Below are 24,750 nucleotides of genomic sequence, written 5' to 3'. Positions count from 1 at the left end.
CAATCAATTCGTCAATGTCGTTCACCGTGATTGGGGCGCGACGCGTCGAAAAAGCCAACATAATCCTTCCGTGCCTCTTTTACTCTCGCGCGGGGGATATGTAGATTTCGCGATTATCCGGAAACTCCCGCGTGGCGTGAGCTTCTTACAAGTCGATGAGCTTCCTGAAAACTCATCTAAAACTCGGATTAGGCGCGGTTGCGGGAGAAAAAAAAAAGAGTTACAAGGATGATGAGAGAAGAAAGATGAAGGTTGCACATTGTGGAATATAAAAGATACGGTCAACATGCGGAGGAAAAAGTCATGAAAAGAGAGAGAGAGAGAGAGAGAGAGAGAGCGAGCGAGAGAGAGAGAGACAGAGAGAGAGAGAGAAAGTGAGAGATAGAAAGAAGAGACACAGAGATGATAAGCTCGTCCTGAAGATTGAAAGACATTGTAACCGTTCAACGAAGCTTTTCCAGAGAGATAAAGTGTTATTATCGACAGCTGCCTAAAGCGTTTTAACGATGTTGAAGCGTTAATAATTATAAAAACTGCTCAAACTCTTCAGTTAAAACTGCAGTTTTACAGCTCGATATTCGCTGCGTCGTTTTAACACACAGCGCCGCGCTCGATTTTTTCTCAATGAAAATTTCAATGCTAATAGCGACTTAATTAACTTTTCCGCGCATATTTTACGCGTCTTTATCGCCTTACCTTAGTACTGTCATCTGGTGAAGATATAACTCATCGTCAGGTGAATCAGCCACAGATTAAGGAAGGCTCTTGAAACTCCGTTGCCGTCATGTACCGCGGCTGGCAATTCACCTGAAATTACATCGGGATCATTACATCCTTCAGCTCTTATATATATCTTTTGCAAGACCTTATTGCTCAGTTTCAAATGAAATTAGATAAAACGAGTAATTTAATACTAAACGCGATGTGTGCAAGAAGAACCGAGAAGAAAAACCAATTAAGGTTATACTTTTGTCTTATAAGACAGGTAACATCTGTCTTAAATAAAAGCTAACAGAGAGACATTGATATATTTCTACTATAATTAAGCTAAATATATATATATATATATATATATATATATATATATAAATTTATGTATGTATCGTAAATAGAAAAACTACGCATGATAAAAAAAGAAACATTTTTTTATATCTAAGTAAAATTTAATTTTACATGTGTGAGAAAGAAACGTGATACAACTTTAATTTTTTTAAAACTACAGCATCTATTTATTTAAAAAATATATTTCCGCTCTTAATTGTCAATTTCTTTTTCAGCTCTTTTCAATTGTCATAAAACTGAAGAGCGTAATAAAAGTAACTCTAGTGTCACATATATAAATTAAGTAAATCCCTCATTCTCAGAGATCGGAGTTAAAACAATTAGCGTAAAGCTGTTCGTGTACGCGCGTCTCTCATGCGTTGACAAAAACACATTTATCATTTCATTAATAGTTGCGTGTTCTCTCCGGTCTATGGATTTTCTGTCAGATGCAGTTGACGTATTTTCGTAGACTCTGTTTAATCGCACTTTCGACTGAGTTACGTTTCTCAGATAATAGTCGGTGTCTTTGGGTCGTCGCGAAATTAGGCAGCTCTTATTAATGGCTCTTACGGAGCTCTTGGCGCTTCTTCGTTGTCGCTTACGTACGCCTACGTACATTTATATATGCGCGAGCACGTAGATATGAGTTCCGCACACACACGGTGGAAGATAAAATATCTAAACGTTCATTTGGTTATTTTAATACTGCGTATTTCACGTGTTTTATTATCGAATGTTAATATTTTACACGTATATGCAAATTGAGGTGACAAAGTTAATTAAACGCTTAAGGAAAAGTTGACTTTTGACTTAATTAAATTCAGATACTTGATTGATCTTTTGTGTTCTTCCCTCTTTTCGCTCCGGTAATGCGCGGCGCTCCGCTGCTCTCTTGCGAGAGCAACATTCCGAAATTGAAAATAAATACATTATCAAGTCTTCTTTCCATTTGCCGCGTTCGCTTAACGACAAAACTTAATTCAACCATTCCATCTGGTAAATTGCTTCTTCGTTTTGACAGTAGTATTTCGCAAATACGATTCGCCGCTACTACACACTCCCATTGTGTCGGTGTATTATTATTCCGACACCATGCGCGCAGCTTCGCCTTTCAATTAAAAAGTTTTCGCTTAATCGAGTGAAATATTTTTCACGAGATCTTTTTTCCCCCCGGCGAAACAAAAACCTTCAAAAATTTCCCCTCTCTCAATCGCTTCTGTATATATAATGCACATATATATTTTCTCCATTATTCGACGCGTTCTCGTAACAACGCGAATGCGATATTTAATTGACCTGAAGTCTTGTTTTAATCGAAGTTCAGATCGAGATTGCGTCCGAGATATCGCCAAGAATGATACCACGATGAACGACTACTTTTTGCTGCCAAGTTTTCTCAGAGCGTTATTATTCATCGTTATCGATCATTCGAATCCGTCCGCGGTCATCGATGATACCGTTCTTCTTTTCTGCTTGTCGTCGGAGTGCCCGCCGATAGAAATCGCGATCCTGGCCGTGTTCCAGGATCACCCTGGAATTTGTCAATTCGTCCCATTCGATCACCGTCCCCCCGCCCACTGACTTACGGCTTCTTTCCCTCTCTCCCGTCTTCCCGTCTTTCGTTTCCGGCCTCAGGTATCACCGCGCGGCTTCGTCTATCTATCCTCCTCCCCTCCCCTCTCTTACTCACCTTCGATTCTTCATCCAGTTTCAGGTTCTTCGTTTTCTCCTCTCCCCGTCGATATCTCTTCAACTCCTCTATCGGGCGCCTCACTTTTTCATCTTTTTTTTTTACTTCTGTTCTCTTTTCCTTTCGCATTTCTGTCTTTACCCTTTCTCCTCGTCGCCTCGCAATCTCACTTTACGATTCTTCATCTACAGATTCCTTTTTCTCGTTCCTTGCCAACCGATCCAGCCGCAGATCTTTCTTTTCGATCGTCTCGCAAAAAAATCACGCTGATTCTGAAATCTCTTTTACTCGTCTTAATCTGGGCATTCGTTCCGACAGCCACCCTGAGAGAGGCCGACATTTTTCAATGGGACACCACGAAGACACGAGGATCGACGCTGAAACTCTCAGAGCGAACCGCGTCGGCTGGCCGCGTTTAATACGTATTTCGATATATTTTCAGTAGCACTAAGTATCGATTTACCACGTAAGAAATTCCTTCTTTTCTCTTTTTTCTCCCCTTCATCCCTCTCTTTCCATCTCTCTTTCTCTTTCTTCCTTTTCCTTTTTCTTCTTTTGCCTTTTTCCGTTGACGGTCTTTTCATCTTTCTATAGAAGAAAAGTCGTGATGGATAGTTGATTGGTTTTTAATGGAAACTACTGCAACTTGGTTTCAATTTTCAATTATATCACGATAACACACACACACACACACACTTAAAAGAAAAAAAATTGAATACCTACGATCTCGCAATGTGTTTCAATATTTCTATAGTATTACATATGTGTACAAAAGAAAATATAATACGCAAATCATTGATTATTATTTTTATAACGTTTTCGACGAGAGAGAAAAGGGAGCGTTTCACCGATCCTCGATGTCGAAAGTACAGAGTCTCCTATTGGCTGTCCATTCCGCTAGTTCAGCATTAGGGATTCCAATTCCCGATGCTTGTCCTTCGGCTGGCCACAAGCCGGGATCTTAGATTTAATCTTTCGATTTAGGATTGAACTCTCGGGTGCGAGGTTCGGAGATGCTTTGTCTAATGTTAAAGGGCAGCCGGAGAACTATCTCCGATATATCTAACAAAAGTTCAAATTACAATATGTTTAAATTAATTTCGTTTTAACGATGCAAAAGCATTTCCCAGTAAAAAAATTTTAAATTTTCACATAGATTTGATAAAATTTCTTCTCATTATTAATATGTGTAAAAAATGACAAATTACATATAAAGAATTTAAGTTAAAAATAATTTATGTGTCAGAGCGATCATTATTTAATTCTCGCAATCTAACTTGGATCACTTCTAAGTACAACGTAAAAAAATTACGTTATATGTAGCCTCGACGTGTTCGTATCGGAAGTTTTTTATTCTAACAAATATCTATCGAATTGTTGATTTATTGATATCGATATTGGTGGTTTTTGAGTCATCCTGTGGACAATTTACAACTTATATATTTCTTTGTTAAATGAGAAACACGATTTCAAAATAAATCGAGACTCTTATCAGGAGGACCGCAGATACGAGGTTTCGGCGGTATACAAGGCGGTAATAAAGCGAAACGAATGGCGATTATTGGGTCAAAATCAAAGGTCGTAGATTGGAGCGGCTCCTTTCGAGATTTGGGCTATATATTCCCCAAATATATATATATATACATGTATATATATATATATATATCTCAGATCCACTCTTTACGACACCACAATCACGTACTAGAGTTCAGTATTGCTCACTTCCCCACGTTTCTGCGCAGAAAACCTCATACTGCCGAGTGGAGGACAAAACTGGCACGAGAACCACGTTCCAAAGGACTTTCATCTCTATTACTTTGTCTCACTACACCTCGAGAGGTTTTGGGACGGTCTTCTTCACGACGGTTTTCTTTTTTTGCGATCGTAAAGAAAGGTATCAATTGGCAAATGTCTTTTATATGTGTTTATTTCGACAGCTGAAGGTAAACATTAGTGCTGCTCTAAACATATTTTATTACTTTATTTTAAAAAATGTTTACTTAAACGTAATTGTCGCTTGAAGTTATTTCGTTAACAAATCAGCGACTAAAATACGTGATAGTCGCGCAATTATCTGCACGTCAACTGAAATTAGATCAGAATCGATTAATCAAGGCTGTGTTTTATTGCCGTTGCGAAATTAAAGTCCGCCGTAAACGTAGGGAATAGAACCTCTCTCTCTCTCTCTCCCTCTCTCTCTCTCTCTCTCTCTCTCGGGTTCTATTATAATTGGCTTAAAAGATATTCAGCTTGGAAATTCGGGTCCCGAGAGCGCGCACCTTAATGACCCAAACATTGCGCGGTTCCGAGTTGATTAGCGACAGAAGCATCCAAGGCCGGGTGGCATTTTAATTGGTCCCCGCCTAACCTTCACCCCCGTCTTTGCGGGCTCACCACCCGAAACCAGACCAGACGCGAAAGAGAAATTACTGGATTACGTCACATCGTGCCGCAGGGCACCGAGCTGTTGTATCTTACCGAGAACGATTTCTCACGCGGAGAGCTCGCCAGTTTCCGAAAATAGTCGACGGAATGTCGTAACCATCCTGCCTTCAGCAGCTCGTGAAATAAGATTCCATCGCAGATTTCCGATCGAAGACTTTTGCGCTTGTCTCGGCGCTCATCGGAGCGAATTTCTCGGATATAAGAAACTTCGCTTCGTCGTCCGTCGTTGCGAAGAGACACGGACTTTTAAAATTTACATGTACGACGCGCACACAAAGGACATCCTGATTATATAAATCTCTTAAGAGCCATAAAGTCGACCGTTTATCATTCCGCACATATTCATGAGCAATAACAAGTCTTTGTTGCAAAAACCTTTATTGTGAAAACTTTTGTAGAGCTTATATTTTAAACATACCCACGCATTGAAAATTTACACACTTCCATAACAACAAAACAGTAACCTTTACGCAATATTTTATTCTATCTCCTTTGTCATTTCCATTCGGGAGAATAAATATTATAATAATGTAATTTATGATCTATTAAAAACGGGGCTTTATTACAAACAAATAGCAAATAACGTTTTCAGATACAAGATCACAAAACTGTATCAAATAAATAAATATAATCGCAACATTTCCGCACATTTGCCTAATGAGATCGGTGAAAACTGATTTATTTGTACATATTGGTTTTAGTCAATGTATTATTTATACGGCTACGTACACATGATTTATCCGATTTATTTTGCGGAGTGCTTCGTATTTGGTCAAAATCAAGTTACGCTTTGACAATCGAGAGTAAAGCTGAAATTATTAAAATGGCGTTCGAGTTAAAACCAAACCGCGACGCTTCGATTGGCCGAATTTTGACGTTAAATCCATTTTATAGAAAACACAAAATAAAGCTTTCGCGATATTAACGGTTTTAATTCATTATGTATATTCTGGTGCTTACAAATCTGCTTGCAATTTATATGTATATAGCACATTAGATTGTTTGTTTTTGTTATATCTCTCTTTGTTACATCTCTCAACGTGTTTATATCGCGAAAAAAGCAATGTGTTGATCAACAGAAAATTTATAGTTGCGTTCGCGAGAAAAATATGTCGGAATTATTTATGTCGGAAAATTTCATGTCCATGCTTAGCTTTTTGCGCTGTTGTTATGTTGTGTAAAAAAAAATTTAAAAAAAAATTCATTCTCTCTCTCTTTCTCTCTCTCTCTCTCTCTGAATATTATGTTACACCATCTGAATATTATACCATCTATCATAGATTAAAGTCAATATTAAACGTATATATATTTATTAAACTTTTTTCTCAAATTCTCTCTTCAATCTTGCGCACGTGCACAATTTGACGTAATTATTATTATTATATGTTTCGCACAATACGTTCTCGTCGAATAAGCGTCTTCCTCTGCGCGGGTCGCCGCGAACTCACGATGTGCACCGTGATATTTAAAGTTTCTCAAAGCCGCGGAAAAAGAGATTCTGACGAAAACTTTAAATTTCTATATCAATATAGCGCGCGGTCTCGGATTATTGAAAGGATTTGAAATCGCGCGAAAAGCTCAACATCGGGGAACGGGTGAAGTCGCTATATCACAACGCGCTCGTTCTCTGGCGGCGCCGCAAAGTCGTTCGTCTTACGCGAGTGCCTTATTATGCCCGTCCGAGGTTAACGCCGTTCTTATCCTTGCATGTGAGCCTTTGGGTCAGGAAGCATTAGACGCGCTTTAGCAGATGTGAGCTCGCTGCCGTGCCGGAATAAAGCTCGCAAATGGACGAAAAAAGTGGTCGCGCGATAACGCGCGCGCGCGCGCTTTCCTTTTCCCGCCGGGGTGTATTCACTGCCCTCTCTGGTGACGCGCTCTGCCTCTCTTACCCCCTTCGTCAACCACCCCCTTGGTCTTCGCTCCATTTCCATGCCACCGTCACATTAGGCTGCTGGCATTTCCATTTCCATGAAACGTGCGTCCTAGTCGTCGTCGTCGTTGTCGTCGTCGTCGTCGTCGTCGTTTGCACGAGACTGCTAACGGTAGCGAACAACGACGTGACGTTGAATAAAGATTGCGCCTATGTGGAGTCATCGATGTTGTTTAATTCTCGAACCATTGTGCCAATGACCGTTTGAAAAAAAAAAAAAAAGAAATCTCTGTGATTGATTGCGACGACCGAAAAACACACACGTTTTCATTTGCCAGTTAGGTACGCGATATCGATAGATAGAGGAGAAAAAAGACCGCGCGTACATAAATTGACGCGCTTGTGCGAGACATGCGAGTGTTTATTCCGCTGAATTTATTCGGAGCAGCACCGTTAAGCTCTCGGCGAGAAGAAGTTGAATTTTCTGCGTGCAATTTGCATAATTCATAAAGATAAAAGCTTCCGTAACAATTGTGCAATGAAAATAAATTATCGAGTTGACCAAGATGTTTAAAGTTCCTCTCCGTAAAATTTTTCCTGATTAAAATCACTTCTCGAGAGAGATTAATACCTTAAGAGAATACGATTTGCGCGAGATTAAAGGTGCGCCATTATAACAACAATAAGCGCATTCACGAGTGATGAAGAGATGATACGGCCGAGAAGAAGATCAAAGGGTATGTTTTGAGATTATGAGAAAAAGAAAAAGAGAGAGAGAGAGAAAAGGAGAGCGCGAAAGAGAACACGGATATTCTATCGAGAAAACATCGCCTTTCCTTGAGAAGAAGAGGTCGCGTTTTTCTCTAGACAATATACTCTTAGTACTGTCAATGTAAAGATTTGCGCTACCGTCATTTGCATCGAAACACGGTCGTAGCTTTTGCCGAGAGAGAGAGAGAGAGGGGGGGGGGGAGGAGAGGAGAAGAAAGCGGGCGAGAGAGGAGTCGAGATTATCTTCTTCCGTGATATTACTAAAAGTACATCGATTCTGTCGTGTAAATACAAAACTGTCCTCGCAAAGGCTTTGATATTGTCAAGGTGAGATGTACACAAGGTTTTTTTTTTTTTATACTAACGATGATTTTGTCCCTTTCAGCTGCAATTTCTTTGTTGTCTCTGCTTCTTTTTTTTTTTTTTTATCGTTTCTTTAAAATAAAGCGTAATCGTCGTAAGTAGAGTTTTTTACGCTTTATATTCATCTTCCGACAGTCAAAAATATAAAAAATTATGGGAAACAGAGAGAAGAAGAGACACTACAAGTCTTTTTTTGTAACACGTATTGTATTTTATCGTAAACATTTTATTTTTTTTTTGTATATTGTGTTTACATGCACACGTCTTGTACACATAGACGGCTAAAAGCATAAGGATTCGTGGATTATTTGTTTTTCTACCGTTCTTGTCGGTACACTCCTCTGCTTTTACGCGCAGTTTTTTTTTTTTTTTATATTGCGAAGACACATTTCAAAACTACTAGTTTCGAGCTTTATCTCCGCTGAAAGCTTTATTTCCGTTCTTGAAGAAAACGCTACACGCATCACGAAATTCAGACAAGTGCAGATGTCTGCGTTCGTCTCTCTCTCTCTCTCTCTCTCTCTCTCTCTCTCTCTCTCTCTCTCTCTCACAGGCCTTTTGTGTTTGAATTTTTTGATTATCTTCAGATCTGGTTTTTTATTCGTCTATGTAGTTATGAAAATCATATTTTCACGTTCTTGTGCAATCGTGATTGCGTATAGTGAATATTATTATTTGAATTATCGTTTAAGTTGCTATAACTATTTATTGTGCGTGTTACACAACTTAATTAACGACGTAACAGTTGTTATTTATCTGTTCTGCTTCTGTGCTTTTCTCGGCGATCACGAGCTTTGAAGAGATATTTTTCTCTTTCTCTTTCTCTCTCTTTCTCTACTTCTCTTATCAATACCTTTTGTTTTTATTGTAAGATCAACTGTGAAAAAACAATGTGTTTTATCAAAAACACATTTCTAAGTTGATTATCACCGGTTGTGTTATTTGTTTCAAAGATTATTTCTTTTTTATTTGAAAAAAAAATTTGATAAAAAAACATATAATATAGCAATTTATTCTACAAACCGATGTTTTCAACGCGTCAAATAATAGAAATAACAGACATATGATCGTCGTTCTTTTCTCAAAATAAAAAGCGCTCGTCGTCATTGACGTACAAATCGAAGGTACATCCGCTTTTTTTTTCTCTCTCTCTCTCTGAACGTCTTAGCTTCACGCGCGAATAAATATTTCGAAATAGGTTGAGCAATTCAGACGACGATTGCGACGCCCGTGTGAGAATCAGCTCGTCGAATAGATAATGTGTCGCAAGAGAACACAGATTCTTTCCTTTCCTCCGGGTTTCTCGCCAAGTTTTCGGTACATCTGCTAAGCGCATTACGGGATAAAGAGAAAGTTTCCGGTCTTACTGATGCTCGTCGGAAAAGGCATACACTCTACAACGGATTTCTTCATTGCTCTTACGCCTCGGGCGTCTTACGTGTCGCGTATCCGCGACGTTGGATTTATGATTCATAGCTCGTTTTTTTTCGAGTACCGCTATGAATCACGCAAATACGTCTTGTTCTTTCAAGATTTCCATCAAACATAAAAAAAAAAAAAAAGAAAAAACAAATAAGAAATTTTTCCCTTATCGCCGTTATATATTTGCAATATTTCTTTTTCTTCGCTTCGAGATCTCTCTTATTTCTCTTATATTTCTTTAAATATGCAAGAGAAAAAAAAGAGAGAAAGAGGAGGAAGAAATATAGAAATATTAATTGCACAGAAGTTTGAAGAAATTTTTTTATTTGTTTGCTCTGGATTTGTTTGTTATTTGGTTAGTTAGAAACGCGAAAGTCTGCGCGACGGCAAGATCTTTCGCAAAATATTTATATTCGACAGTAAATCAGACATTCCGCCGTCGTTTTCTGAAAAACGCGACGGAATATACTCAGAACATCCATTTTGCCGAGTTCGTCGCCAGATAGTAAAGAACCGTGGAAACGGCGTTTCCTATGTGAGTGGTGTAGCGCGCGTGATAAAACGCACAATATTTCCCTATCATGCGAGCGCGGTTGGCCGGAATAAATTAAGCGCGTCCTTGCAAATTTTCGGAAATGCCGGTGGCGAGTCCTGTCATATAATGAAGAGCTACAGCGACATTAACATTCTGCATTGCCGGAGAGAGAGAGAGAGAGAGAGAGGAGAGAGAGAGAGAGAAAGTGAGGGAAAAAGAGAGAGAGAGAGAAAAAGCGGTCATCGTAATGCTACGCGCTTATGTTTCACGCGGTTAGCGCGTTCTGCAGTCGGAAATAGCGGCGAGCGAAAAACGCGCTCAACCGTGAATAATCACCGCGCAAATCCCTCGCGATTTATACTTCGTTTCGTATTCCTACCGTCCTCGCGACGACTAAGTCCCATTCAAGTTTGATAAGTAACTAACCCCTTTGCCGCGCGAGAACTTCTTCATCGCAACAAAAAGCAGAAAGCAATTGAAGGGGTTGAACACGCACGAAATACTCGACAGATGAGTTAATTATTAGATGTAATTGTGTGGAAAGAAACCACATAAATTCCCATCGTTTCATTTATCAAACCGTTTCGGTCGGGAAAAAAACAAGACGGATTATGAAGGCGAAGACAAATGCCATTCTCGTTTCTGATTTCTTTTTCTCAAGATACAACGTCTTCTTCGGATACGCGCACACAAAAATTGATGAAAAGAGAAAACTTGTGTGCAAGTTCTTTGTTCGAAACTTTAGATTGCGTCCTCACGCACGATCCGAATGAAGATACGCGTTTCAATAGATTTTGTTTTACACTCACGCACACATACACACACATCTGTATAGTAAACTACTATATGTACTCTATTTAAATAACAACATAACAGAAATCCAATCACTTTGTTATCACATCACGATTCGATTGCACTTGGAAAATTTTTCTACTTTTACTAATTATCGAAAAAATTGTATAAAAATTAGATTAGTAAGAAATATATTACACTCTTACGAAACCCAATTATTTTACAATATTTTACGGATATGTCTTACTTTCAAGAAAGAGAATTATGCAGAATTTAGTAAAATATGTATTATCTCTTTCTCTCTTCTTTCATTTTTGTCGCTATGTACGTGTGTCCGCGCATGGAGTTAAAATCATCTTCTGAAAAGTACTTAACTTTGACTTTTGCAGCAACACGGCTATCTTCATACAAACGTGGTCGTTTGATCGTTTGAGAACGCAATTTCGTCGAGGGGTTTTTGATCGCCCTGCAGAAATCGCTCCGAAGCGACGGAGGAGGGGAAATGGTTTTCGTATTTCACAGAGAGATGAGGAAGAAACAAAAAGAGAGAACGGGCCGCGACAATCCAAGTTTCAAAATTGTTAATCCATGGCGCGCGCTCGCTCGCTGATGCCGAGTTTTCCCGGACTACAGGATTAACTTTGTTCTGCTGTGATAAGTAACGACCGACGTGCTGGCGGAGAATCTCGTTTCTTCCTCTCTTCCCGCGCGGGGGCGGGAAACTCGCTGTTCGGCGGCACACGTGTGCACGTAAAAGATCGTACTCACCATTGAGAACGTGAACCGCGATGGTGGTCTTTGCCTTGCCGGGTACCATGCAGCTATAGTTTCCGGCATGCCTCGGGCTGGCTCTCTCTACGATAAGGGTACTGACTATCACGAGAACCTCCTTGCCCGCTGTGATCTCCATCGTCCTGTTCTCGCTGGAAAATGAAATCGAGAGAGCCGTGAATTTCTGTCCACAGTTTGCATACCGCGGTGACACACGGAATTCCGCGTGCACGAGGACGTTTCTTCTCTTTCTCCTCTCTCTCTCTCTTTTTCTATACAGATATGTAGATATCATACATATGTAGATACATGTATGTATATGTATACGTTTATATATATCTTGTTTTTCTATAAAATTCTTTGTTCAACATTTTTATTCGGAATAAAATCGACTCTTTTATTTTTACTGCGTAAGAATCGAGCGTTGACCCCGAGAGCCCCGGCTTATTTCGGTTTTTTTCAAAAAGTAAAACTTAATTGTCGTAAAAATTCGAATTTTTCTGTGCGCTATTTCTCTCGTATTTTGTTTTTAAATAATTCGTCCGTATAATCTACAGTTTTTCTATATATAAATAACACAAAGAGAGTGTGGCGACAGAGGAGATAGAAGAGAAAAAAAAGATCGCCCGGAATGGCAATTCAGTGGTAAATGCTCTATCAGGTGGTCGTGAGAAAACGTCAGAACGACTTATCGAAAGCGATCGCAACTGTCGCGTTCGAATCGAAGGAGGGAAGAAGGGGAGAACGGGGGGGAGGGGGGGAAACAAGCAACGGCAATACGGAGCAATGGCTTGCCTCGAGCACTTACCTAACATCCTCGGTGAGCGTCTCATCTCCCCTAGTCCAAACGACGGACTCGTTGAGCGATTCGAGCACGTCTCTGGCCTCACACCTGAGCCTGAGGATACTGCCCGCCTTCAGATGCCTCTCCTTGGAATAGATACGCCCGGAATCGTCGCTGATTGTTAGAGTCGGTGCTGTAACACAGATCGAGAGAACACACGCGTGTTGCACCATAAATCGTTCTTGATTGGGGAGTTTGCTTCGTGTTGCTTCATAATAAACTAACACACAGAGCACTCCTGTGTTTCAATTTCCTTTCTTACGAGGTTACTTGCGAGGTGTGATATATCTAATTAATAGCGCGTATTTGTTGTGTCTGTGGTAAATTGAAGTAAATGTACAATATCGAAAAAAAAATCAAATTACAGAAAAATAAAAACACCTCGCGTATCAGTAAATACAAATTATTTACTGATACGCGCGAGGTGTTTTTATTTTTCTGTAATTTGATGAATGAGAGTAAAACAAATGAATGAGAGTAAAAAAAAACCTCGCGTGAGAAAAGAATTCACTAAAACTCTACTGTTGTTTTTTCCCATAAAGAAAGAGAGAACGCAACAGCATCAGGAATTATATCTATCTACTCCCGCGTCGGTTAGACGAACGTGAAAGAGAAACGTATCAGTTTGAGATTACGTCGTATCGCCCATAGCGATAGAAGATGTTGACAAAAAGATCCGTTTCTTCGCTACGGAGCGGACGTTTGTTCACACGTGAGTTTTCAAAAGTAAAAAGAATCGAGACTGTTCGCGTGATCAGATGCGTAAAACACGTTACAGAAATATACGTGCACATATCGATCCGGGGTTTTTTTTTTTTTTTTTTGGAAAGATATGGAGCACGTTCGAAAGAAAATAAAGAGACAGTCTTGCAAGCAGAAGAATGGCGAGCGAGCTCGTTGTAAAAATTCAAGTACAAGTAGCAGAGATTCTCAAGCTGCTATGCAAATTTGATGACACCACTCGTCCCGATACTTCTCTTTCTTGACTGTCTCTCTGACTGTCTCTCTGACCGTTTTCGTCCAGCTTATGTATATGTTATCAGGCTCTTGTAAGTTACACGCTGAGAGTTTTACAGCTACATAATCATAAAATCGCACGATCTATGACGCAATTGAGAATTCTTTTTTTTTTCTTGTCGTGTCACTTGTCGCGGCAAAAAAAGACAAATCGGAAAAGAAACATTTTGTCAGAATGTCGGCAACGGTCATTAGACGCATTTTTTTTGTGCATCTTAAACAATTCAACTTTTTATCTCGTCGCGTCGGAAATCCGCGCGATAAAAATTACGAGCTTTCTTCTCACGCGTGATGAAATCGCGTTAAAATCGCGTGAAAAAACCAAACATGATAAATAATTATTTCGCGTGTAAGAGATTATTAATTTATGAATGTAAAGTATTTTGAAGTTCTTTTTCTCTCTCATCGCGCATAAATTCACAGAGATTATCTATCTAATTTTTATCTGAAACACACTTAACCCGAAAGAATTTAAATGAATATTGTGAGAGAAAATATCTCCCAACAATTCCCGTAATTTTAATAACCTCGCGCGATGAAAAATCGCGAGGGGTAATTTTTCTTTTTCTGTTTGTAAAATGGATGAAAACTTTTTGCGCAACACAAAACTAGTTTTTTTTTCATAAGGAATATGAATAAAAATGACTCGCGATGACAAAACCGCGAATATTTATACATATGTAAGCATATAGGGGGAAGTTTTGTAGAATTCCTGTTTATTCGTTTATATGTTTTTATTAGCTGTGAAATGTAGAACATGTTTCCGCAAACTTCTCCTGGGGAAACTTTCTCCGTACGTAACGTTCTGAATTACTAATGGTGAAAAAATTGACGTTCAAAAAAAAAAAAAACAAACAAACAAACAAACAAACAAAATCGAAGTGATCTCTTGGAAATTGACGAATAAAAAATAAAGACGACGTTACGGCGTTAGAAACTCGCATTTTCTTGTTTACTACGAGACTACTTGACCGCCGCGCAGATTACTGGTCTACGTCGATATTCTTTCTAAGCGCGGCAGTGTCGCGTAATGACCACGTAATCACGTTTCGAGTCTCACGTATCCAAAGGGCAGATCCAATTTTCAACCTGCTGAGTAACGTTCGCGTACCGGCGCGCTTCGGATCCAATCCAACGAGCGGTCTCCGTGCAAACGACGGCTGTCATTCACACTTGCCCCATTTAGAAACGCGGAAACCACCGTTTGCGATTTATCGCAAGCCTTTTTCTCTTCATAGGTTTAAATAATTATATAACAACGCAGGAAGGATTCGCACCGACGTTTTCCAACTTGCTCCGACACGTTGGAATCTCCGCGGGACGTACGCGCACCGCAGCACGTGAGCGTTTTCGGAGCGAATCCTTTTTTCTTTCTTTCTCTTTCTCTCTCTCTCTCTCTTTCTGTCTTCCGATGAGAACAGACGCTGCGGAATTCGATGGAGAATTTAATCTAGTCTCGAGCGAAATTGAGGGAGAAAAACACATAAAAGAGAGAGAAGAGAAGAGATATCGACCGAAGAAATGCGCGCGCGTTCGTAATTTCTTCTGGCGGATCATTTTTTAAGCTCCTCTGGGACGGATAGTTAGAGAGCAAAAAGAGCGACGCGGACGTGGCGCGCGAAGGAGGTGGGCAATCGGTCGCTTGCTGTTCCCCCGGGGGACACGTCAAAGACGAAGTTGTCAGAGGGATAGTATTATTTAAATTGGATTTTGCCGATCCTAGGCGACTTCGATTTACTTCGCCCGCGCCATACCGAACTTCGTCACTTTCTCGTTTCCGACGAGCTTATACGCGCCGTCGCTTATTAAAATCTCTCGCAGCTGGAATCGAGCAAATTTCGGAGTGACACTTAAGGAGAAGTGCAACCGCAAAATATCTCAAAGTTCCCTCCTCTCTCCTATATCCGGAACTTTGTGTGTCTTCGAATATAAAAGAAGTTCACAACCAACGTACAAAAAAACGTCAATAATCTCGTGACAATTTTTAAGATGTCTCTCATCATATTTTTGCTCCGATTTCTATAGAATTTAATTCCGTGCTTCTTCCACACACACATACACACATACACACGCGCGCGCGTGAGTATGTATGTACGCGCGGGATTGATCGATATTTAATATTTTTATGAAAAATTTAAACCCATCGTATATAAAGTTAAAACCGAAAAAAGTTTTTCCTCAGAGAGCATCCCGATCGCGAGTGCATTAGAGCGCAAAAACAGCTAAAATATTAGCCGCACGTGGTTGTCGTTCATCTTAATCAAGTAAAATCGAGATTTTCATTTTCTGGATGCAGCTGCGGTGTGTGTGCGGTTTAAACAAACCAAAAAAAAAAAAACAAACAAACAAACAAACAAAAAAACATAGAACACACCAATGAAAGATTGGGATATTAAAACACATTGCGGGGCACATGTTAAACCGCTCGAAATGAATGCCGTACTCAGGTTGCATTAGTAATTCCGATGCAGTCAGTCTTCATCCGTGTGCCTTCAGCGTGATTAAATCCGCGCGCCAATCCATTAAACAGAATGGATTTTGCCGAGTTGATCGCACACCTGGCGCATGTATTTCACGTAACTCTTTTTTCCACATTTGCTGTACGCTACGTGTCAGACGAGATGGAAATTATATGAAATATCGCGCCCCCTCTCAAATGTCGTTCAATATCTTTCGGTTATTGCCGAATGCTGTTTCATTACCGATTTTTCGGTCGTTTCTGACCGAACAATTCTCGCACAGCCGATTGCGTTCCACAACGGTCGAAATGTCAGAGCGCGATTCCCGGTTTCGTTATGATTACATTGTAATTAAATTGAAGTACATGCAATGCAAAACAAACGCGGAGAAATATGTACGCGTACGTATATTTTGCGCCTGTATATTTAATATAAAAAAAATTCTTTAAGTTTCTCACAAGCTCGTAAAATTTCGATATCTTCTTTTCGTTCGATGATACGTGCAAAAAAAACCGATAAAAATGTTCTCTTTGGCGAAACAAATGGCGTCCAACAAGGCGGAAAGTATCATTTTTGCGCCACGCTTCGATGATTACTTCTCAGCTGATCTCTCGTTCCTCGTTCTCGCGACATCTTCGTTCTCTTCTGAAATTAACTGTTCAAATACGATTCGTATTAAAATGCAGCTCAGCGTCGAGCAATCGTTCTACGAGCGCCTTTCCTCGACCATGTTCGGTATATCTCGATTAAATTTTCTTCCCTCCCCTCTTCAAAACCGATTGTAAGGTGAAATTTTTCTTCTACTCGAACCTCGATTTCTTTCTCCTCAACCGTAAAAGATTGCATCAAGGAATTACTCTCTTCAAATAGAATAATAGAAAATCCAACAATTTCCACACACAAAATAATTAAATATTAAGCGTATATATCTAAGGGTTAATGGATTTTCGGTGTCAATATCTTCACGTTTTCTCCCGAAAGCAAAAGCTTTCGTTTCGATATTCTCAATTCTTACGATTACTTATTTTCACGACAAATAAAAGAAATATAAGCTACACGATTCGTCTTTCTATACGACCCATCTTTCTCCGTTTGTTTTTGCCCTCGATAAGGGTCATTTTGCGCGTATGTGTCGTAGAACGTACCACTTGTAGTCACAATCCCAACTTATTTAGCCAGCTGTAAGCACGAATCGCATTCTCGCGCTAAAACCTGCTCGCCGATTCACACACGCGACACGAGATAACACGATGAGAAAGGACTTTCGTTCTTCAGTCCTTTTTTAAGTCAACTAACAAGCATCAAGGAACAAATCCTTTCTCTCGTCTTATCAGTATTTTAGACAGATAAGGTTTCTTTTTTTTGTACAGTGTATACGGTGTTAGAGCCAAATGCTGACTAAGTTAGTCTGACGCATTTCGTTGTTGTTAAGTGAAAAAGACTCTCGGAACATCTGAGAATGTCTGTGTGTGTGTGTGTGTGNTGTGTGTGTGTGTGTGTGTGTGTGTGTGTGTGTGTGTGTGTGTGTGTGTGTGTGTTACAAGTAAAACCATGTATCATAACACTATACAAGAGGTAACATTTATATACGTGTACACAATGAATAAATTAAATATAATTAAAAATTTATATTTGCACAACAAACTTTCTTTCTCTCTCTCTCTCTCTCTCTCTCTCTCTCTCTCTCTCTCTCTCTCTCTCTCTCTCTATCTATCTATCTATCTATCTATCTATCTGTCTCTCTCTCTCTCGGGTTTAATCCATTATATATTCGTAATACGCATTGAAAATATTTGGCGAGCTATTTGCGGATTTCTTCTCGTGGTCTATTTTTGAAATATAATGAACGGAAAAGTTTGTTGTTGCTTTTCAGACAGAGTAAAACGCATATTTTCTCCGTGTTAATTCTACTTTTAAATATATACGCAGGCTTATACATACGTGCGCGTTAGCGAGCTTATTAAAAGCTCAAAAGCCGCCGGTAGTTTTCTACAATTTCGTTTAAATACACGTATTTAATGCCGACGTATTTTGCTCGCATTTGGCGGTGTTCCCGGTAAATAATATGACGTTTCGTCGGAACGTGAAGTTAATGTCTCTCAGGGCCTCAAGGTGTTAAAAATTATTTTATTACATTTGCATAAACGCGTTTAACGCAGATATAATAGTTATTTTTTTAAAGAGAGAGAGAGAGAGAGAAACAAGAGTGTGCATTTTTTCTATAATCTAAAATACTTTCTCTCTTTCTCTCTCTCTCACAATCTCGTGTAATTTCGCGCGTGACGTGTTTGCACATCACAAGATCTCACTTTACTCTCTCTAAGATATTCTTCAACATAATTTCTTTCTTGACAGAGTTCTGTATTTAAGTTTGAGATATAATGGATTAAAGAAAGTGCACTCTCTATGCACTCTCTCTCTCTCTTTCTCTCTTTTTACGTTACGTTGGATTTACGACTCGGACTATTCTTCGACGTCGAGCTCATTATGTGCGAGATGGCTCATGCGAGAGGATTGAAGGGGCGAAAACGACGACGACGACGACGACGACGGAGTTTCGGTATATTTTTACAAAAAAAAAAAAAAAAAAACCGGAAGAACACCGCGCGCGAAGAGAGTCGTGCGGAAAAGTAATTTTGTCCCTATGTACACTCGACTACACGGGAAGAGCGCGCACGCGGATGTTGCGCGCTGAAATCGCGCGCGCTTCTGCACATAATGAAACAGAGGTTACACGGCGCATTCAAATTTCCGAAAGTTCATTCTGCTCGTTGTTTTCCGACCGTTGCATTCTGGCAAACGTGGGCCGGATTGCACGCGCGGCATGAACTTTGCACGTCCTTTTCCCGTCATTTAATTTATTTTATTAGCGCTTTGCTTCTCGCGCGCGCGTATCGCGCCGTGTAACGCGACGCGCCTGTACTCGCATTTAACTCGCACGACTCATGCACAAGAGAAGACAAAAATATATATTACAAATTGCAAGACTTTACAAAAAAAAAAAAAAAAAAGAAAAAAAAACATAACGTTTGACTCATCTGTAGCTACGGTAATACGTGGAAACTAAAATTGCGCGACAATCAAACGTCGACAACAAAACATCGATCCCGTCACTGTGGAAGAATAAGGAGACAGATAATTGCTCGTAAAACTAAACACAATTGATGCGCGCGCGCGCGCGCGTCTTTATTTCCCTGAATGTGTCACGCGAAATTTTACGGTCTTGTCTCTTTCCTCTCCCCTCGCGGAACCGTCATTCCGATAGTATCTCCCCGCAAGGGAGTTACTTCCGTCCCACGAAGAGAGCGTGCTGTCGGTTAAATCACCATCATGATCGTTCATCAACGTGGAAAACGAGATTTCTTCGGCAACCGGAGTAACACGTTGATGCCACAGAGGATTGCAAACCATACGATCGCGATAGCGGTACGTAAGAGAGTTCGAATTTAAGCGGGAGAGACGGAAGACGATGTGTGTGACGATGTTGTTCTATCCGGAACGGATGGGAAGGAGCGGGGGAAGAAGGTTTGTTCTGTCCTACTTCGTTCCCGGATGGCGGATTTTGTTCACTTCTGCTTGCCGCGATCCTTCTCTCAGATCGGATCAGATTACCAGGCACGCCGAGGTGCTCTGCTTCGAGAAATGCGGGTTTCCGTTGCAACCGAATCAGCGACATAAGGGGATTGGGGGTAACGATGAACGCTGCGCAATATACCGGTTTCGTACGCTGCCACGTTTCGCTCCTTTCTCTTTTGCAGACGTTCCTTCCGATTCCTTCCTTCCTTCCTCCTTTTGCGTAACACACGAGGGATCTCGCCGGACCTTCTTCGTTTAGCTTTGGGGGCCGATATACGATTTCGTCTCCGAATAGGATTCTCTCCCGCGCGGGCGAAAACCCGTGTGCGAAAGGGAGATCCGAGAGAAAAGCGATCCTGCAATTTATTCTCTTTCGGACCTCAAGAGGTTTTGGCTGCCTCGCGCGAGAAAACGCTTTACACGCGCGCGACTTAAATGTGAAAATCTTGGTGGATTAAACTCCACGCCAACGTGTGTCGCACAAGTGCTATTTGGAAAATAACTTTTTTTAACAAAGAAAAGAATTATTTTCACTTATGCTGATGCAAATTGCGCGTCTAAAAGATCGTTTAGAAGAGAAAGTTTTTAAGTCGAATTTTACTTACCCGTAACGATGACATTGATTTCCTTAACCAGCGGCGGATGGGTGGCAATTTGGCACTTGTACAATCCCGAATCGCGCGGACTGGCGTACACGATTTGTAATCTCCAATTGCTGGGATATCTGCGAGAACAAAAAAAAGAAGAAGAATAATAATAATAATAATAGAAAATAGCAGGACTGATAATCTCCGACCGACGGAAAGATGAAAATCGTTGCAAAATATATATTTTCTTACGTCATTAGCGCATTCGCGCGATTTGCAATTCAATAGTCGAGTAGAAATGCCAACGAGGAAAAATTGATACTTTATCGCCCCGGTGAAGGGTGGTTTGTTCCACCAATATACGACACCGTGAGCAAAACGCAGCGTGGCGGAACGAAATTGCGGAACAAGTATATGACAAAACCGACTGCGATTTTTACGGCGTATTAAACGATTGATTTCCAACGGGAAAAAAAGAGACGAGGGAGTCTCTCTCTCTCTTTCCCTCCGCATTTATTTTCGACGACGCGATAAAAAAATCAAGCGTAATAATTTGACGCTAACGACGAGATTGCGACGACACGATTCGCCGCTCGCGTGAACGCGATAACGAATTACGCGATAACATTATCAGCAATTTCACTCTTGAATTGTAAATGTGTCGCCGTTGCAACACAACCCCGCCGCGTGTTATCATTATTTTATCTTCCGGGATTTCCATTCGCGAAATTTGACAAGAAACATGAAATGACACAAGGGTCGTTAACTCTCATATTTGCGTTTACACGACTTACCGAAAATTAAGACTAATTCTTTGGTCGTTGCTGTACTGTATTCTGCCCACTGTCAGCAAACGAATGGAGTCCTTGCTATGTTGCAGCCACGTTACCTGCGAACAAGAAAAGCGACGCTGCTTTATACATTATCCTTTGAAAATTTAACGCTCGTGACGGAAATATTAACCGTCTAAGAGATTTTGTAGACGCGCGCCAAATTACGTTATGAAGAACTTCTTGCGCGCGCGCGCACACGCCGGAGGAAAATAATTTCTCCGACGAGTCAAGCGGTCCCTACGTGTCGCCCGAATTAAATTTGTTGTTCGCCGGAAAAGTTATCCCGATGAAAGTCGCCAAGTGTACGAGAAGAACTGCTTTACTAATTCTTAATACGATGGAATTAACAAGGTTTCAACTTTCGCGCGAGAGAGAGAGAGAAATGGCGCGGCGCATGAAGCGCGAAGAACAAAACAAGATTAGAAATTTTTCAACGTCGATCGAAACGCCGCCAATCGGAAACATCGCTAAAATAAATATTGAAACTAATGTTCTTTTTTTTTCTATATAAAAAAAAAAAAACGGTCACTTCTATCAAGGTTTGTAATCGGAGATAATAAATAAAAACGCGTACGCGAGAGAATAAGATAATTTTATTTCCGATTTATAGATTTTATTAAACGTAAATAACAACGTGCTTTGTGTGGCTGTTAGTTCCGTGCGAGTTATTGTGTGTCAATAAAATATCCAATGTGTCAGAGAACATATCGAGACTCTCAATTTGATGTCGGCGCGCGCTCGCGTAATTCTATCACATTAATCTTCAACTTTTGAGAAAGGACATTTTCAAAATAGTTTTATAAAATAGTTTTATAAGTTCAAGGCTCTACAACTTTGGACCGAGACGCGCTTTCCCACGTCTGTGATAAATTATATCAACGTTATAATCGAAGTAGTGCGTCGTGCGAGTAAATAACGCGAAACAGCATGTCTCGATTGTTCTCTCTCTCTTTCTATCTCTCTCTCTCTCTCTCTTCGACTCCTGAAGCGGTCATTTCACTAAAAGGAAACGGACTTGGGCACAAGTGACATTTCATAATTAAGTGTCCCATTCGAGTCGTATTTGCTATTTCCCGTTGCGCACACGCACGCAATACCGAAATCTCATATACATACACACACACACGTACACACACAGCGAAATCAAAGGTACTCGTTTTCTATTCCTCGGTACACCCGTCCCATCGCAATCGGTTTCGCATTACGTATTCCGTGGAATATGAATCTCACGGGAATCGCTGCGAGTCCCGTGTCTCGGGCGAGAGTCCGAAACTTTATGTTGTCTCTCGCCAACGAAGAAGAGCAAATGGACATAGAGAAATCACGGGCCCGAAAGAGGGACCAGAGGGAGGAGATACCGAGAGGCGGCGCTGATTGAAATGCGAAAACTTTCTCAACGACATGACAGACGAGAGAGAGAGAGTGTACACGCGGCGGACACTAACAAACGATGTTTGCAATTATAATCTCGCTCGCAGCTGCATCGTTTCTCATACATCGCGTCTCGCTCGGCTTCGTTGCGCTTTTCCTACAGACGCGCGCGCGATCTAATAAGATGGATCTAATAACAGCCCCGCTTTACGCGCTAATTTCCTTCTCCGATGAAATTTCTCGCGTAATTCGCGCTTTTTAACAACAGCAAAAAATTTTAAATCGGGGATGTGACACGTCGTTAGTCGATTGCGCACCAAAATGCCGCAGAATCGATACATTAATCAATATCAATTGCAATTCGATTATACTCATACGATCTCTCTCATCAGCTAGATCTATATATAAAGCTACCATTTACAGTTCTCGTAGCGCCGCGACGTTCAACCTAATCGATAAAACGAACATATATATATATATATATATATATATTTCTTTCCTTTTTCTCATTCCAATGCGGCCATTTCCAATACGTCGCGCGACGTCGCGACGATCGTAAAGTTGCAACGAAATTCTCAAGTTACCGCGTCTCGCGATTATCCTTCATCGCCTGACAAAAACTCTCTTTTGCGACCGTCAAAGAAATAGTTAACGTTAGGTTAACGTTAGGTTAGAAGCGACACTCACCTTTTTGTCGCCCAGCATGCCGATCTTGCAGTCGAGCAAAACGGTACTGCCGATTCTCGCTGTAACGTTCGTCTCCTGATTGCCGTCCTCGAAGTACGGACCGAATTTCCCGATGGCGCTGTCCACGGTTGGCAAAACGAACCGTCTGCCCGACAGCGTTCTGTGGGTGGTCGGCTGCAGCTGATGGTCGCGACTGCGTTCCGGCGTTTCCAACGTTCTGATCGACGGTTTTATTTCGTAGAAGGCCTTTGTCGACTTGCCGGTTAACAGCAAATTGTTCGTCGGCCTGGATTGATTCTTTCTCGTCTCGACGAGCCTTCTCGTTTCGTCCAGCTGGTCGACGCTCGATTTTACTCCCTGTTGCTGTCGGTTATCCTGATAATCCTCTACCCTCTCTTCGTCCGGTGGCGGTACTTGAAACGAAATTGCTCTGATGTCTTCCACGTTTCTTTGCTCGTCGTATTTCACTTCTATGACGTTTTCTTTCTTCTCAACCGACATAACCGTAAGCCAGTCGGTTTTCGGCTTCTCCATCGCGGATTCGTTTGTTCCTCGTCCTCGTAGTACGTCCGACGTCGCCTCTTCCGCCTGTTCATCCGAGTACTCGATTCTCCTTGAAGCAAACATCGTTACCTGGTCTCCCGTATATTTCTTTGACGTATTGTCGAAATGACCTTCCTCCGTCGTAACGAACGTATCTTTCGTCGAGTTCGCGTAATCGGTCACGAAAGCAATGTGTGTTGTCACATCCTCGAGACTTCCCGTTACGTTATCGTTGCCGCGAAGCAAGCCGACGATTTCGACGCCGCCGGCGCGACTTGTCGCGATCTTCTCGACCGAAAGGCGGTTCTCCTCCTCATCGGGATGATCGATGCCGTCACGCTCGATGCCGTGCTTGATAACGGTGCCGCTTTTCGCTTCTGCGGAGAAAGAAAACAACGCAACCGTGTTACTATATGAGTGTAAAGCCAAGCTCGAAGCGAGTGAATGTATGCGGGCTTGGTGGGCGGGAAATGCGAGGGTGAACACAGGTTCGTCGGTCGTGTCGAGGGTGAATCGACATGCCGGTGAGGCGGAGCGCGCGCGCTCGGCTCCAGAATTTATGGCTTTGAGCAGGAGTAAGGATGATCTTCGGCCAGATAAGGATTTAAATGTGAACGTAAGAAGTGCGGTCGGGAGTTTTATGGGGCATTCACAAGAACTCTCTCTCTCTCTCTCAGACGAGAGAGCCAATAAATGGCCAATCAAAGTCTCAGATCTAAAAATAAGATAAGTTGCTTGGCTTCCAAGACGTAGTTTGCTTAAAAAGTGATGTAGATGTATATTTGAAGAGACACAGAGAGAGAGAGAGAGAGAGAGAGACCCGATGCATCGCGCATTTATCTTGCACACGCGCGTTCATATTTTTTTAACGTAGCGTATATGTAAAATATATTAACATATATGCTGAATTTACATGTTCCACATTGGTTGGATAAAAAGAGCCCGATTGCATTTTTTTAATTCAAAATATTTTCGTACAGCAGTAGTACGTGGGCACGTATGGCGCGTCAAAACAAACCCCCTCCACCTGGCCCCCCCACCACTTCTGGCGCCATCGCCCCACCACGGTGGATTTCCCCCACCACGGTGGATTTCCCCCACCACGGTGGATTTCCCCCTCTCTTGGT

At 41.2% G+C, this 24,750-nt stretch overlaps 1 protein-coding gene across 1 annotated transcript in view; it reads right to left on the bottom strand.

Annotated features, from left to right (window-relative positions):
- Positions 1-24,000, bottom strand: part of LOC109860736 — a gene marked incomplete at its 5' end in the record, with an annotated part of 33,279 nt that extends 9,279 nt beyond the window's left edge. Inside the window, 6 exons of the mRNA XM_020440018.1 lie at positions 697-807; positions 11,704-11,858; positions 12,515-12,683; positions 20,208-20,326; positions 20,984-21,078; positions 23,081-24,000. Of these exons, the coding sequence (XP_020295607.1) occupies positions 707-807; positions 11,704-11,858; positions 12,515-12,683; positions 20,208-20,326; positions 20,984-21,078; positions 23,081-24,000 (1,559 nt within the window). The remainder of the gene's footprint in view (positions 1-696; positions 808-11,703; positions 11,859-12,514; positions 12,684-20,207; positions 20,327-20,983; positions 21,079-23,080) is intronic.
- Between the last annotated feature and the right edge of the window lie 750 nt (positions 24,001-24,750).

Source organism: Pseudomyrmex gracilis, unplaced genomic scaffold (assembly GCF_002006095.1).
Source record: "Pseudomyrmex gracilis isolate BER0280 unplaced genomic scaffold, ASM200609v1 scaffold_456, whole genome shotgun sequence".
In the NCBI taxonomy this organism is placed as follows: Eukaryota; Metazoa; Arthropoda; class Insecta; order Hymenoptera; family Formicidae; genus Pseudomyrmex; species Pseudomyrmex gracilis.
This window is presented reverse-complemented; position numbering and strand designations above follow the sequence as displayed.